The 13,321-nt window shown below is 34.8% G+C and overlaps 1 protein-coding gene across 7 annotated transcripts in view; it reads right to left on the bottom strand.

Annotated features, from left to right (window-relative positions):
• The window catches only part of LOC129258770 (uncharacterized), a 29,182-nt gene extending 20,137 nt beyond the window's left edge, over nucleotides 1-9,045 (bottom strand). The window contains exons 1-3 of one of the 7 annotated variants that reach the window (XM_064098731.1): nucleotides 8,898-9,045; nucleotides 4,769-5,107; nucleotides 310-360 (exon numbers count right to left, since the gene is read on the bottom strand). In XM_064098731.1, the coding sequence (XP_063954801.1) occupies nucleotides 310-360; nucleotides 4,769-5,099 (382 nt within the window). In that variant the 5' untranslated portion in view covers nucleotides 5,100-5,107; nucleotides 8,898-9,045. Of the gene's footprint in view, nucleotides 1-309; nucleotides 361-4,768; nucleotides 5,162-8,897 lie in introns of all 7 variants that reach the window. The other 6 variants (XM_064098735.1, XM_064098732.1, XM_064098734.1 and 3 more) reach the window with 6 other exon arrangements.
• Between the last annotated feature and the right edge of the window lie 4,276 nt (nucleotides 9,046-13,321).

The following is a 13,321-nucleotide window of genomic DNA, read 5'->3' as shown; positions in this document are numbered from 1 at the left end:
TGTGCAAAGTTTGGTGAAAATGACATGGATTTCACTTTAACTGTGGAACGTCCTTATATGTACCTTTTTTATAGCAATAGAGAAATCATTTGACACCGGATCATGAAAAGAAAACAAAAATAAGTCATAAAAATCCATTACAAAATGAAATTCATGCATTTTATATTACAGTGTACATAATTTCTTCATTTTGAATGGATTTTTCTCAAAATTTCACCAAGAGTTTTTACAATTTTTTTCTGATATTTTTACAACAGACTTTTCTTCAGGGTGAACTTCCCCTTTAATATTTGGCAAATTTTAACCTACCCACAACATCTTGTGCAGGATTGACTTCCATGTTGGAACTCCCCAGAACTGCTGCAGAGTGAAGAGAAATTGGAAGAAAAGACAAAATTATCTTCTACAAGCTATAAACTTTCAACAGTGCTCGTCACTGACTTGTTCCGGATACTTTGTGCAAGCTAGTTCTCTGCAAGAGATACAGGGCTATCCTGGGGACCGTCTTACAAAGAGTTACGATTGATCCAATCAATCGCAACTATGGACGGCCAGCAACGTCAACATCTATTATGCATGGTTGTTCAAAATATTTCCTAGCTATGACGTACATATATATTCATGCATTCATTGTTTTCTTGGAAATTCACTGTGCTTCTCTTTGCATAAAAAGGACATTGTGCAAATTTTTTGTAGGAAAAAAAAATTGACACTGATGGATTTCCATAGTTCCAATTAATCGGATCAGTCGTAACTCTTTGTAAAGGCGACCGCACACCTTACGATTGGTCTGCGACCCGATTTCAGAACAAAAAGTAGTAGGATTTGATGCTAATATTGAGACTTGGAATATCTTACTGTGTACTGTTCTATAAAATCATCATACGAATACCTATGTTCAAATCTGTGACTATGCTATCATCCTTATTAGAATAAAAGTGAATTTGATATCTAGTCGTAATGAAGTCATAGCAGTCGTACAATTGGCTACAATTTGAAACTAATTTGGCCTTTACTCCAAAATAAAGGCTTGCGGTCTTTAAAAATGGTTATATTAGCATTCTTTCATTTAATTTTAACCTCAAATAAAATGATATGTTCCATTCACATTTTCAGAAAATGAGCAAAATGCCATTTGTTCTAAAATCGGATCGTGAACAGTCGCAAGGTGTGCCGTGGCCTTCAGACGGGTCCTTGACATGACAATGTCACAAGAGACCTGCAATTTTCCAAATGACTCAACAATTTTTATCTTAATTGAGAGCCTAATATATATTTGTCAAAGAGGGAATTGACTATCCAATTTTGCTGCTCATCCATTGTCTATGGTATAGTATACAAATATACCAGGCTTGGAGGAAGTATAGCAGGAATTATTCATCCGAGGTTGGACTGGCGTTACTAGTCATTTTGCAAGTACAACCGGGGACGAATAATTCCCTCTATACTTTCAAAAGAAAGGCCTGGTTCTTTAATTATATTTATTTTATATCCTACTTTAATGAGTTAGAGCAATCATAGATGTTGTACTCATACTCGTAGTTCATCTTTTTTTAATCTGAATCAAGATAACCCTGCTGCACTGACTGACCTACTATTCCTGAAGCAACGCGCTCAGCGCGCGGAACGCGTATTGCGCCATCATGATCTGGGACGTCAATGATGGAATAGTCCACTATTCTATCATTGACGTCACGGAATAGCACATTTTCTTCAGTGGTCGTTTCATTTTCAACATCATTGCAAAATAGTGTGAATATGTTTGGTCACATGACGCTATTGAAACCAATCAGCATACAGGATTTGATTTATGTAGGATATAAAACTATATTCCCAATCTTATGCATTTGCTCATGTCCTAGAAAAAAGTAAAAAAGCAAAGTAATAAAAAAATATGGTGCATTAGAGTCCCTGCCTCTCCATAAAACTATCCTGGGGAAGTTCACAGACTTGGCAAGAAGGTTTACTGTAAACAAATCATAAAATAGTAGAATAAACATTTGTGACAGTTTGTGGAATATATGAATCCATCAAAGATTACTAGAATTCTACATTTTTTATTTTTGACTTCACATGGGAGCAACACCCCATGCATTGTGAATTTCTTTTTTTAAGCAATGACAGAAGATTTAGTCATCCTGAACATTAAAAAAAAAATCAAAATTTAGGAATTAAAGTTAAAATCACATTCTCAATATGACCAAAAGTTTCAGTCTCTGGAACTAAGTTGTTCCGCTGGACCTTATTAGCTCCATTCAGCAATACATGATGGTTAAATAAGGATGACAGTAATTATACAAATAGCGAATAGGCATGAGTGCGATGGTGCGAGGTTTCGCATGAGGTGAAAGAAAGATGCTCTATTCAACGAGGCGTTAGCCGAGTTGAATTTCTTTCTTTCACCGAATGCGAAATCTCGCACCATTGCACGAATAAGAATATTCGCTATTTGTGTTGTACAACGCCTCAGAATTTAGCGAAAATATTAAAAAACAAGAGTTTTTCCCAGCAGTAATCTATGAAAAGGGAGCAAAAATATTGAAAGCAAAAAGCAAAATCCCACAAGCGCACATGACCTTGGGCAGCATTGCGCATTTAGCCAGCAGGCTTATACGCGTATTGTCGTCATTGTGACGTCATCCCCTAAAGCTGTGCAACGGTACATTTTGGACGGTACATTTTGGATGGTACGTCTTTTGTGCAACGGTACGAATGTTTGACATTCAGCCTCCCAATTGCTCGCGTACAACAAGCTAAGTAGGCGTTGTACAACAGAAATTGTTGAATACATTTATATCCCTCGAAACGGTTATTCCTGTCTATTTGTGAGAGACGTCACATTATAAAAATTACCTCATTACATAGTAACACAAAAAGAAAGAGCTCAAAAACCATTTAAAGTCATAATTATAAATCATAACTCTAGACCAAATATTAAGTGAATTATTATTTGTTAATATTAAAAATCTGACTTAATTGTCTTCAATACCATTGAGACATTTCAAAATGTGTGACCAAAAATATGTGTTTTCCATTAAAATGTAGTAACTATTCGTTTTACCCACTAAAACTTTAAGGAAAAAAGACATGTAATAAGGAAGGATATCAAAATGTTCTTAATTGGTAAATCTATTGATTAACCGTATCTAAACTGGGCTATTTCGCACCAGAATATAAGGAAGGGAGGTCAATTTGATTCCCCCCCTGATCTCGGCCGCTGTTTGTGCATTCGCCGCGAAAATTTGCATGCGCTTAACCCTAATTCTCCCGGGGGGGCCATAATGGCCCCCCCCTCGACAATTTTCGCGATATATCTGCTTCGCGAATTTTTTTTACCTCGCCGCTCACTGACTTTTTACTTTCAAGTCTCACACAAATTTTGAGACCAAATTTGTGACGCCCGGGTACGCGGTTACGACATTACGCAACATTATATAAGTGCATGTCAGACCCAAAATTGCTCATAAACGTGATTTCATGTACAAATCCAATGCAAATAGTGTATTTAGCCAAAATTCATAAATGTATCATTATTTCTACTTTTACTGATTAAACTTAATTAATTTTGCCTTGTTTATGATCAGAATTAAGTATGGAACGATTTCCATTGAAAAAACAATAAAAAACCAAAAGTAAAAAAACAAAGAAATACATAAGAAATTCATAAAACAATAAAATACATAAGAAATTGATTTCCAAACCGAAGTTTTTTTTAATTGCGATTGTTAAGAATGCTACAAAGAATATTTTTACCAAAAATTAGCATTCTAGGAGCTTTATTTAGTGAATTAGAGCAAAAAGTATGATTTATGCATAAATTAGCATAATTAATTCATATAAAATAAAATCTCAATATTTTGGAAAATGTTACCATACAGCCTTGTAGATTACATCACACACTACCAGCGTGCAAATTTTTGCGTCGCTCGCGCGATCGGCGGCCGAGATCTTAAGGGGGGGCCATAATGGCCCCCCCCGGGAATGACAAGAATAAAAATACCCCGGGAGCTTGAGGGTTAAAGCCAGATGTACATTTCAAGACTGTGCAGAAAATTTGCGAAAATTTTTAAATGTTTTTTATTAATTATGCAAATAAGCGTATGAAATTTGCCCAAATTTTTTTTTTGTACACTGTATGTGTGTGCCTTTAACTATCAATAATTACATTTCAAACAAATATCTAAAAAAAATTGCAAAAATATAATTAATTTCTTATGTATTTTATTGTTGTTTGAATTCCTATGTAATTCTTTGTTTTTCAAACCTTTGTTTTTTGTTTTTTTCTGATGAAATTTATCAAGGACCCTTTTGCAATCGTAAATAGCATACTTCCATACTATTATGAAACAAAACAACAAAATTTGCAAGATTTTGTATAATTCAGAACTCGATATGTAAATATGTTTATTATTTTTTTTCTTTGACTATACAAGCTTATATATTTAATCGTTTTATGATTTCTCTATACAGTGTATACTGAATCATTCATTTTTATTCATTATGTTTTATTCATTCGATTTTTTGGTTTGTATATTTCTTTATTTTTTCTTACTTTTAATTCATAAAATGTACTTACAAAAGGGGGCCTTCACCTTACAAGCTCTGCTTTTTAGTTGGTCTCCTTCCCTTTCAATATCATGGTATCATTGTAAAAAAATTGATTTAAATGTTATATTTTGTAAATATGTATATTTAACTATTATTGTAAATATAAAAAGATTAAAAGAGGAAAAAAGGAAAGAAAACAAAGTTCACAATCTATACTTACCAATCTCTTCATGGATAAACTTGAATGAAAATGGCTCTGCACACATATCCAGAAAATTCTTCCTATCATTTTCTCTCGTCAAGTTCCTGAGTCGGTCACTTTTGTTAATGATATGATTCAAAATAGAAGGTGTAATAACAGCCGTAGCAGGAAGAATTTCACGAAGAGAACGAATTGTGGCTGTAACTGATCTACTACTGTCCATGTGAAGGTGTAGAACATGGCCAATCTTAAGGTTTTGATCCTCTGGAATGGAACCATAAGATTCAGTGAGAAGCTGGTACTTGATTCCTGGCTTTGCCGGACGTGGAGCCGAGCGTTTCTTCTTCATGTTGACAACTGAGAAATCATGTAATTCTGTTGTTAAACTGTTTCTTATCAGATTATTTCTACCTACATATACATAAATATTAGTATATTAGTTGAAGATAAAAAAAAAAGGGAAAGAGTGGTCTATTCCTTAAAAATAAAAAAGCCCATAACAACCAGAAAAAAAAAACAGATATCAAAGCTCTAAACAACAACGAAAACAGACATGATGAAAGCTCCAAACACTCAAAACGAGAGAAACAAAAAAAACTTGTACAAATCCCATCATCCCATCACCATTTTCCTGTCAAACAAAACCCCACCTGCATGCAACCCTCACGAAAAAAAGAAGGAAATAAAAAAATGATAATAAAATTAATAAAATAAAATAAAAGATTAATAAATACAGGACTTGGCCCATTTGGAATTGAAATATTCTTTCCTCTTGAGTTTTCATGTATTTTCTTACAAGAGTGAAAAAATTAAATAATATAATCTTTGCATAGATCTTAACTATTAAAAAGTCAACATTTATTATATATTCCCCTTTCAAAAGAAAATCCAGTCTCCAAATAATGACACATGGTTGAAAAGTTTCCATATTTAATTTATTTTCTACAAAAGAGTCGAGACGCGAGAGCTGATTCTTTCAAGCTCCATCTCCCGAAACTTCTGCGGCGTTCCAATCCCAGTTTTCGCAAGGCGAAGAAAGCTTGGTCCCTGCCTGGCCTGAACTCTGGCATGACTGTGACACAGGCACTCATTCTATGAACAAGGTTACGATCACTCAAGGGTTCATTACCATCCTGCCTGTGGGGTTCTACAGGTAGGACTATGGTATGCCAATGCTGTACACAGCACACAATTTAAAAAAATCATTAAAATATCACTTTTGTGACCAAAAATACTAATTTTCATACAGTTGCAATCATTTAGTAACTTTGGAGTAAATCAAATTTACATAAGAGCCAAGTTATAGGATGAATAGCTGTATGGTTGGAATTACCCCTTATCGACCACCTAATCTTCTCAGCATCGTATCTGCGAAAATATTCATCAATTTTACCCAGTTTTAGTCTCATTTGTGCAGAAAATTGAGCAGATCAGATTCCCATGTTTTGCTAGGCGACTCTGATTCAATCCGCGTATATATCGACGAACAACGAATACGACGATTTTACATTTGCTCATTTGCACCCGTCTTTTGAAACCTACCACCCGCGATACACTAAGTTTACGGCCGATTCTTGTCGCGGTGGCGAAATATTTTTACTCTTCCAAATCAGTTCTATGATGTCAACATGCTAAATGATCGTCTCACTACTTCCACTGCGAGCTCCGGCACATGATTCAACGATTGACGGATATTTGTTCTAAAGCCGTTTCCTATTGGATTTTTTGGTTTTTCAGCGGAGTTTGGGTATGGTCAATGCAATTTGGATTAATTCTACTATATTTTTACTTTTTGTTGCTTCTTTTTTTCTCGTAAAATTGATTCTTACCGTTTCTATGGACACTGCGCCTACTCTCCCGCCCGTATCGTTTTTTTTTTTTTTTTTAAACCCTTCTACAGGGGTCCTTTATTGAAATCAAGTGCTATAAATACATATTTTTTTACAATACATGATTAAATAATTAACACAGTATATGACACACAAGTTGAATATGTACAATACAATATTCCATGAAATTGTCGTAACATTTGTATAAAAAAAGCAAAATCAAAGGAAAGAAAAAATCCATACAAGATATATATATATATATATGTATTTTAGAATGATATCTGATAGACTTAATGTAATAAAGTAAAAGATGACCACCTTTTTATATATACTTTTCCATACCATAATAAGATTTTATTTCAGACAAAATATGGTCGAAAACTGGAAGACAGTGTTTGCATTTTGCTGCAAAAATTTCTTTTCTAACGATTATAAAAATGTAATTAAGAGCACCATTGTTGTTTCCGGAAAAACCGAATAGTTTATTCTGGTTTGAAATTTTGATATTCAAATTGTTACGAGAAAACCAAATTTCGAGTTGAGACCATATTTCGTTTGTGTGGGCACAAGAACAAAAAATATGCATAATAGTTTCTTCATAATTATAACAAAAGGTACATAAGTTATCTGTAACCAATTTAAATCGTAACAAAGCATCTTTCATATAAATAATTTATTCACTATTTTGAACTGAAACCATCTCATGTTGACATCTGCAGTTGAATAAAAAGGTATTTGATAGTAGAACCTCCATATCGTGTTGTCAAAGTCAAACGTCTGTTTCCATTTGATGAGACTTTTACAATCTTTCAACTTATACTTCAAAAAAATATTGTAAATGTGACACTGCGCCTACTCTCCCGCGCGTATCGTTTGTGATACGCAATAATTTTAACGCGCGCAAGGTGGTCAGTTTCAAAAGAGGTGGTCGATAATATGTGGTAGTCTCACCATATTTGAAACTGACAGCGTAAAAAAATCAAGCATTTGTCCCATAGAATAAGAGAAAATAAGCCATAATTGCCACCCTCATTTTGCCACACATCATGGAGATGTAACCGAGAACAAGGACAGGTTATATCATAATCATATGAATCATAACCTTGTTCAGTGAATGAGTGCCTGTGGCTGTGACAGTGTGGTGAAATAAGGTTGGCAATGTTTGGCTTATTTTCTCCTTTTCTTTGGGACAAACGCTTGATTTTTTTTTACACTGTCAGTTTGCATTACAGCTATTCATCATATAACTTGGCTCATAACTTAAGTAAATTTGATTCTTTCAATTATTTTTTTCTTAATTAAAAATAGAGATTGAAAAATGACAATTGTTTTGCCACATTACTTTCTACCAATAGAGGGCGTACACAAAATTATGCATAAAATTCAACTTCGAGGGCTCTGGTGAATACCAAAATCACTCCCAAGTTACTAATGAAAAATAAATTGCAACTGTACGAAAATTAGTATTTCTTGGTCACAAAAGTGATATTTTTATGATTTTTTACAGAGTGTGCTGTGTACAGCCATTGGCATACCAGAAGTTGAGTGAAACCCCCGGGGGGGGCCACTTACATTGACGAGTGGATACCATGCGCGACCAAAAAAACACGTAAAAAGGATGTCCTTTTCACGATAGGGCACGTTACGTACGTAACGTGATAAGGGTGTCAAAAACACAAAAATGATGAAAAAGGGGTGTCTATTTCGCTAGGAAAATTACGTGTTTAGGGTCGAATTTGCGGGAATGATAAAACAAAATTAAAATGTTTTATAAATATAAAGGATGTCCATTTTGCCCCAACACTAAACAGTACACTTCGTGTTTAGAGTCCGATTTGCGCGAGGTGTAGAAAGTGGGGTCGTACTAAACCAAATAAGGTAAAGCCGACGACCGAAGGACCCGTAACAATAAAACATTTCTGTACTTGTTTAGGGGTTCATTTCAGGTAATATTTGCCAAGAGTATCGTTTTGTTTCCAATACTTGTTAATGGTAGGGTTTCACGCGCCAATACTTGTTAAGGGGTGCATTTTCAGAATATGGAAATTACGTGTTTAGGGTGCTTTTCGAGACCCCATGGTCGCGCATGGTATCCACTCGTGAATGGAAGTGGCCCCCCCGGGGTGAAACCCAGGGAACTCCGGCCTGCTTCACGGGCCGGAGCTCTCTGACTCTGGGTAGCATGTCTAGTCTGGAGCTGGCAGCGAATGCCCAATACGACCATCGCCTCGGCGATATTCACGACTCCGAGGATTATTTATACCCTGAAATAACTGATATTGATACTATGGCCAAAAATATTAAAAGGCAATACTTACTTCTACCGTGCAGGCTTATCGTTACGTATTGAAATACGGTTTTCACGTTTTTTTCAAATTTTAAATTCACTCCATATCGGCATCATATCGTTTATCAGTATCATGGCTCAACCAACGAACGTAGAGGGCAGCAACATACAAGCGTGTTGCTCTAAGGCTAGGCCAACGAACGTAGAGGGCAGCAACACACGGCAGTGTTGCTTTTAGGAAGGTCCACTCGATACGCGCATACAATTGAAGTGCGCGCACAATTGGGTAGGCATGCCAACGAAACCATGAACCGACACGATACATTCAGAGATTAATAACAAAATACAGGTAAAATAACAGATTATGACAAGACCATATTAAAATAATAATGTACAAAAATACACTCACAACTGAATAACAATGTACCACATTTAAATAATACAAATATTACTAAATTACTGTCTTCTATTTTTTTAATCTTCAGTAAGCAGGATTGAATTTTTTCATCAAATAAACCTATCTGCTAATTTCACCCGGATTTCGCCAAGCTCATTTTGTGACCGCTCTTAAGCTCCGCCCCTCACTCAGCGCACTTTTTTAGTAGATTGTAGAGTTGATTTTTTTTAATTTTCTCATTTTGAAAATTTTTTATTGACAAATTTACACATCAAATGCCATGCATTAAAATATTAAAATATTTAATTTGTATTTTTTTTTTTTTAAATCGAAGTATTGAGGATAATTTTTAGGATTTTAAACATAAATATGATAACACAGATTTAATGAGGTTGAAACCGTTTCTGCTTTATTTCGCTGTATAATAGCGCAGCCGGCCAAGATATCACCGGTAGATATCACCGGTACGGTGTCGATCGACTCGAGTCAGTCGACTATAGGGGCCTAGTATAGGCTATAGACATTGGTTAACGCGTTGCCGTTCCTGACAGACTATCATCACGACATCAGTATCAACTATTATAACGTTAGGTCTGACTCTGAGATGAAATTTCAAGAGTGAGAAGCTGAGCTACATTATTAAGATTTAAGTTTAATTTTTGATCGGGCTGCGTTGCCACTGGCACTTGGACCCTACGGTACTGTCTTACTGATTTAACTTGGGCCTTGGCCTTAAAAAAAAGCTTTGTTTTGGCTTTGTGAATTGTAGCCTAACAAAAAAGTTAGATAAGTTTATCTTTTTTTAGCATGTTTAACAGTTAGATTTTTTGTGTGGACTGGCACTCGGCCCGGCTCCAACTATTAAAGCAAAGTTTTCAGTACAGAAGAAGAGATGAAGCCAGGCTCAACCAACTGCTGCTGGAAATGGTGATAGATAGGCAGTGCTACAGTACTAGATCAGCATGCCCTGCACTACAGCTGCACTTCATTCAGAGTCTAACTTCTAACGTTAAGACTAACTTTGTTAAGTAAGATGATGTTGGACAAGCAAGGAAAAGTCATCAAGCCAACAACATGGCCAAGGTTAGTTAGAGTCTTAAAGTTAGACCAGAGTCCTCTAGTCTAGTTTTGAACAATGACTAACTAGACCTATATCATATGCCTGATATAGCTAGGACCTACTAGGTCTAGTACTAGTAGGACCGTCCTACCCAGGACTCGTCTGTGTACTAGCCTAGGCCTACTACTAAGTTAGTCAAACATATGATATAGGCCTACTCTCCAAAATGGGGTAGAATGTGGTCGCAATAGCACTCCAAAAAGGTGAAAAAATAAATTATGCACCTACCTCGAATGGATGAATTGAAGGTCTATCATGACAGAGAATTCCTGACATCAAGCCAGGCACAAACTGGACTCTCAAAACAAGGAAAAGTTGTCTCGTTCGTTCTCCTTCTGCCAAGATTGAAAACAAAATGGCCAATCGATACCAAAACAAGTGCGACATAGACGTTTAACTTTTCCTTTTTTTGAGGGTTCAGTTTGTGCCTCGATGTCCGGAATTCCGTCTCGCAATACAGGGTGCTACATAACATTCTAGAATCACTAGTTGGAATATACTTGCCCAAAAATATACTCCTCTTGCCTGAAAATTAAAAAAAAAAAGTGGTAGGCCTATACGTTTTCAAAAGAAAATATTGCAGTTTAAAAATAAAGGGAAAAGTTCTGTCTCCTTCATTCTCCTTTCATTTTCAAAATTGAAAACAAAATGGTGGATCGATATACCTAGAATGAACGCGACATGGAGGTCTAATGGCTAAATGGACTAAAATCTATATTCTTAGAAAAAAACATAAGCAATAAAGAATAACAATAAAATGTTTCAAACTAAAGTTTCTAGTTTTTTACAAAGAATAAAATGCTGAAAAAAGATTCAACAATTTTGAATCATGGGTATTATTAAGATGATACTTGAGTATAAATCAAATTCCCAATTTACAAAAGCTTCACTAAATTTATGTCCATTAATCTGAAACCAATAACATTATATTTTAATTTTCATTGAAGAATATGCTAAGTGGAAACTTTTTTTAAAGAATAAATTACTTTGAGAATAATTGTTCTCGTGGAAAAATAATCGGTCTCACAGACCCTCGGACTCATGAACCATCAGCCTTGTGGGCCTGCCCCCTGTTATTTTATGTGATTTTTAAAATCTAATTCAAGTTTGGTTGGCTTTCATGCAGTTGGTTGAAAATAATTTCTATCTTTTATTTAACAGATGCACATGATATGCTGATTGTTGACATCTTCAATTGAGTTTTGCACCACAAGACAATAAAACCTTTGGAATCTACCCAACTAAGAAGTAGACAAGCTGACTGTAGCCACTACTAGCCAGAAAGAGCAGTGATCAAGAAAATAATATTTTGGATATTTTGTGGAAAGAAAATATTCTAAAGATTGTAATTCATTTAGGTATTTTGAACAAGCACTTCACTCTTGTATAAATGAAAAGTGGAATGAATGATAAATTTGTTAAGTCATAAGTTTTGATATAACAGTCAGTTGGGAAGCCTTGAAAAGGTAGCTTCTTTTATCCAAGTGATATTCATGACTAGAGGGTTTTTGTATTGTCAATGAGCTTGGTGCAGACCAAAACACCTCTTTTTATTGGGCCATTGCTCCTCTAAATATTTACCAAATTTCATGTTTTTGGTATCTTTGTAAAGAAGAAGAATCATTCTTTTAGCTCATGTGTTTGGATTTTTAAAAGGATTTTGTAATATAGGGAGAACTTATGATCTAAAACATGAAACAAAATAATTTTTTTCATGCAACAAAAGTTGTTGTTTTCACACTTAATTTCTGTTTGAGCACAAATTATTTTTAGATCATAATAAAGCTAAAGATCTAAGCTTTAATATGATAGAATTTTTATAAGAAGATGTATTTTAGATGGGTCAGCAGCCAGCTTTTCATAGGCTAAGTACATTTAGCAACTCAAAAACAAGAATACTGTGCTCTGATTGGTCACAGAGACCACACACCCACGCATGATCTGTATTGGAAGATCAAATTGAGAGAACAAGTCTCTTTATCACTCATGTTGGCATGGATCTAGGGCACACTGAGGTGTCTTTTTAATCACTCTTGCCTTTCTCAGTCCAGTTCTATCTTCCCCCTTTCCCTCTCTCATTATCCCCACCCCTCCCTTCCATTTTGCCCAACTCCTTCTTAACTCATTTTCCCTTTTCCCTTCTATTTTCATTTTTCTTTCAATCTCATAACAAAAGTACAAACTCTTTCTCTCTTATAATCAGTTAAAGGGGAACCCCATGCTGAAAATAATACATAAAAAAAATTAAGTTAAAATTCACAAAACTAAATTCCTCTCGATCTGAAAACATAATATTTAGTGAAAATAGTAGCATGCCACTCATGATGAATATTCATTAGTTGGGCTGATGATGTCATATCCCCATTTTGCTTTTTTGTATCCTATTACATCATATTTTCATACATGTGGCTATGATATTTCCCTCATATATATAAAATAGGTTGCAGCAATGAATATTTTATGTATCAAAACAGCTGTCAATTCTTTTCATTTTTTGGTTGGCAACATTTAAAAAAAGTAATTTTATATTTTACAATACAAAAAAACAGGTGGGGAAGTGACATGAACTTGCTCATGTTGAATGTTCATGAAAACATGCATAGAACTGTTTCAACGAAATAGTGCAAATCTTTCAAAGGGCATAAATTCTAACATTTCTTGTCAATTTTTTGATGAAATTTTACTGTTTTTTGGGCTGTCTGATTTTCCTTAATCTATTCCAAAAATTACTTTCAGCTTAGAGTATCCCCTTTAAGGTTATCTATGATTCACTTTATCCATCATGCTTTGCCTTCGTATTAAAGAAAAGCCACACAAAGTATGAACCAATAATGAAAAAATATATGACATTTATTCAGCGTATTAGATACATTCTTTCTGTGAAAATAAAATGGTCATCGATGACCTATTATACAAATTACAAGTCTAATAAACCTGT

This window comes from Lytechinus pictus, chromosome 4, assembly GCF_037042905.1.
Source record: "Lytechinus pictus isolate F3 Inbred chromosome 4, Lp3.0, whole genome shotgun sequence".
NCBI lineage: Eukaryota > Metazoa > Echinodermata > Echinoidea > Temnopleuroida > Toxopneustidae > Lytechinus > Lytechinus pictus.
Note: the sequence above shows the minus strand (reverse complement) of the source record. Positions and strands in the feature narration are given on the sequence as shown.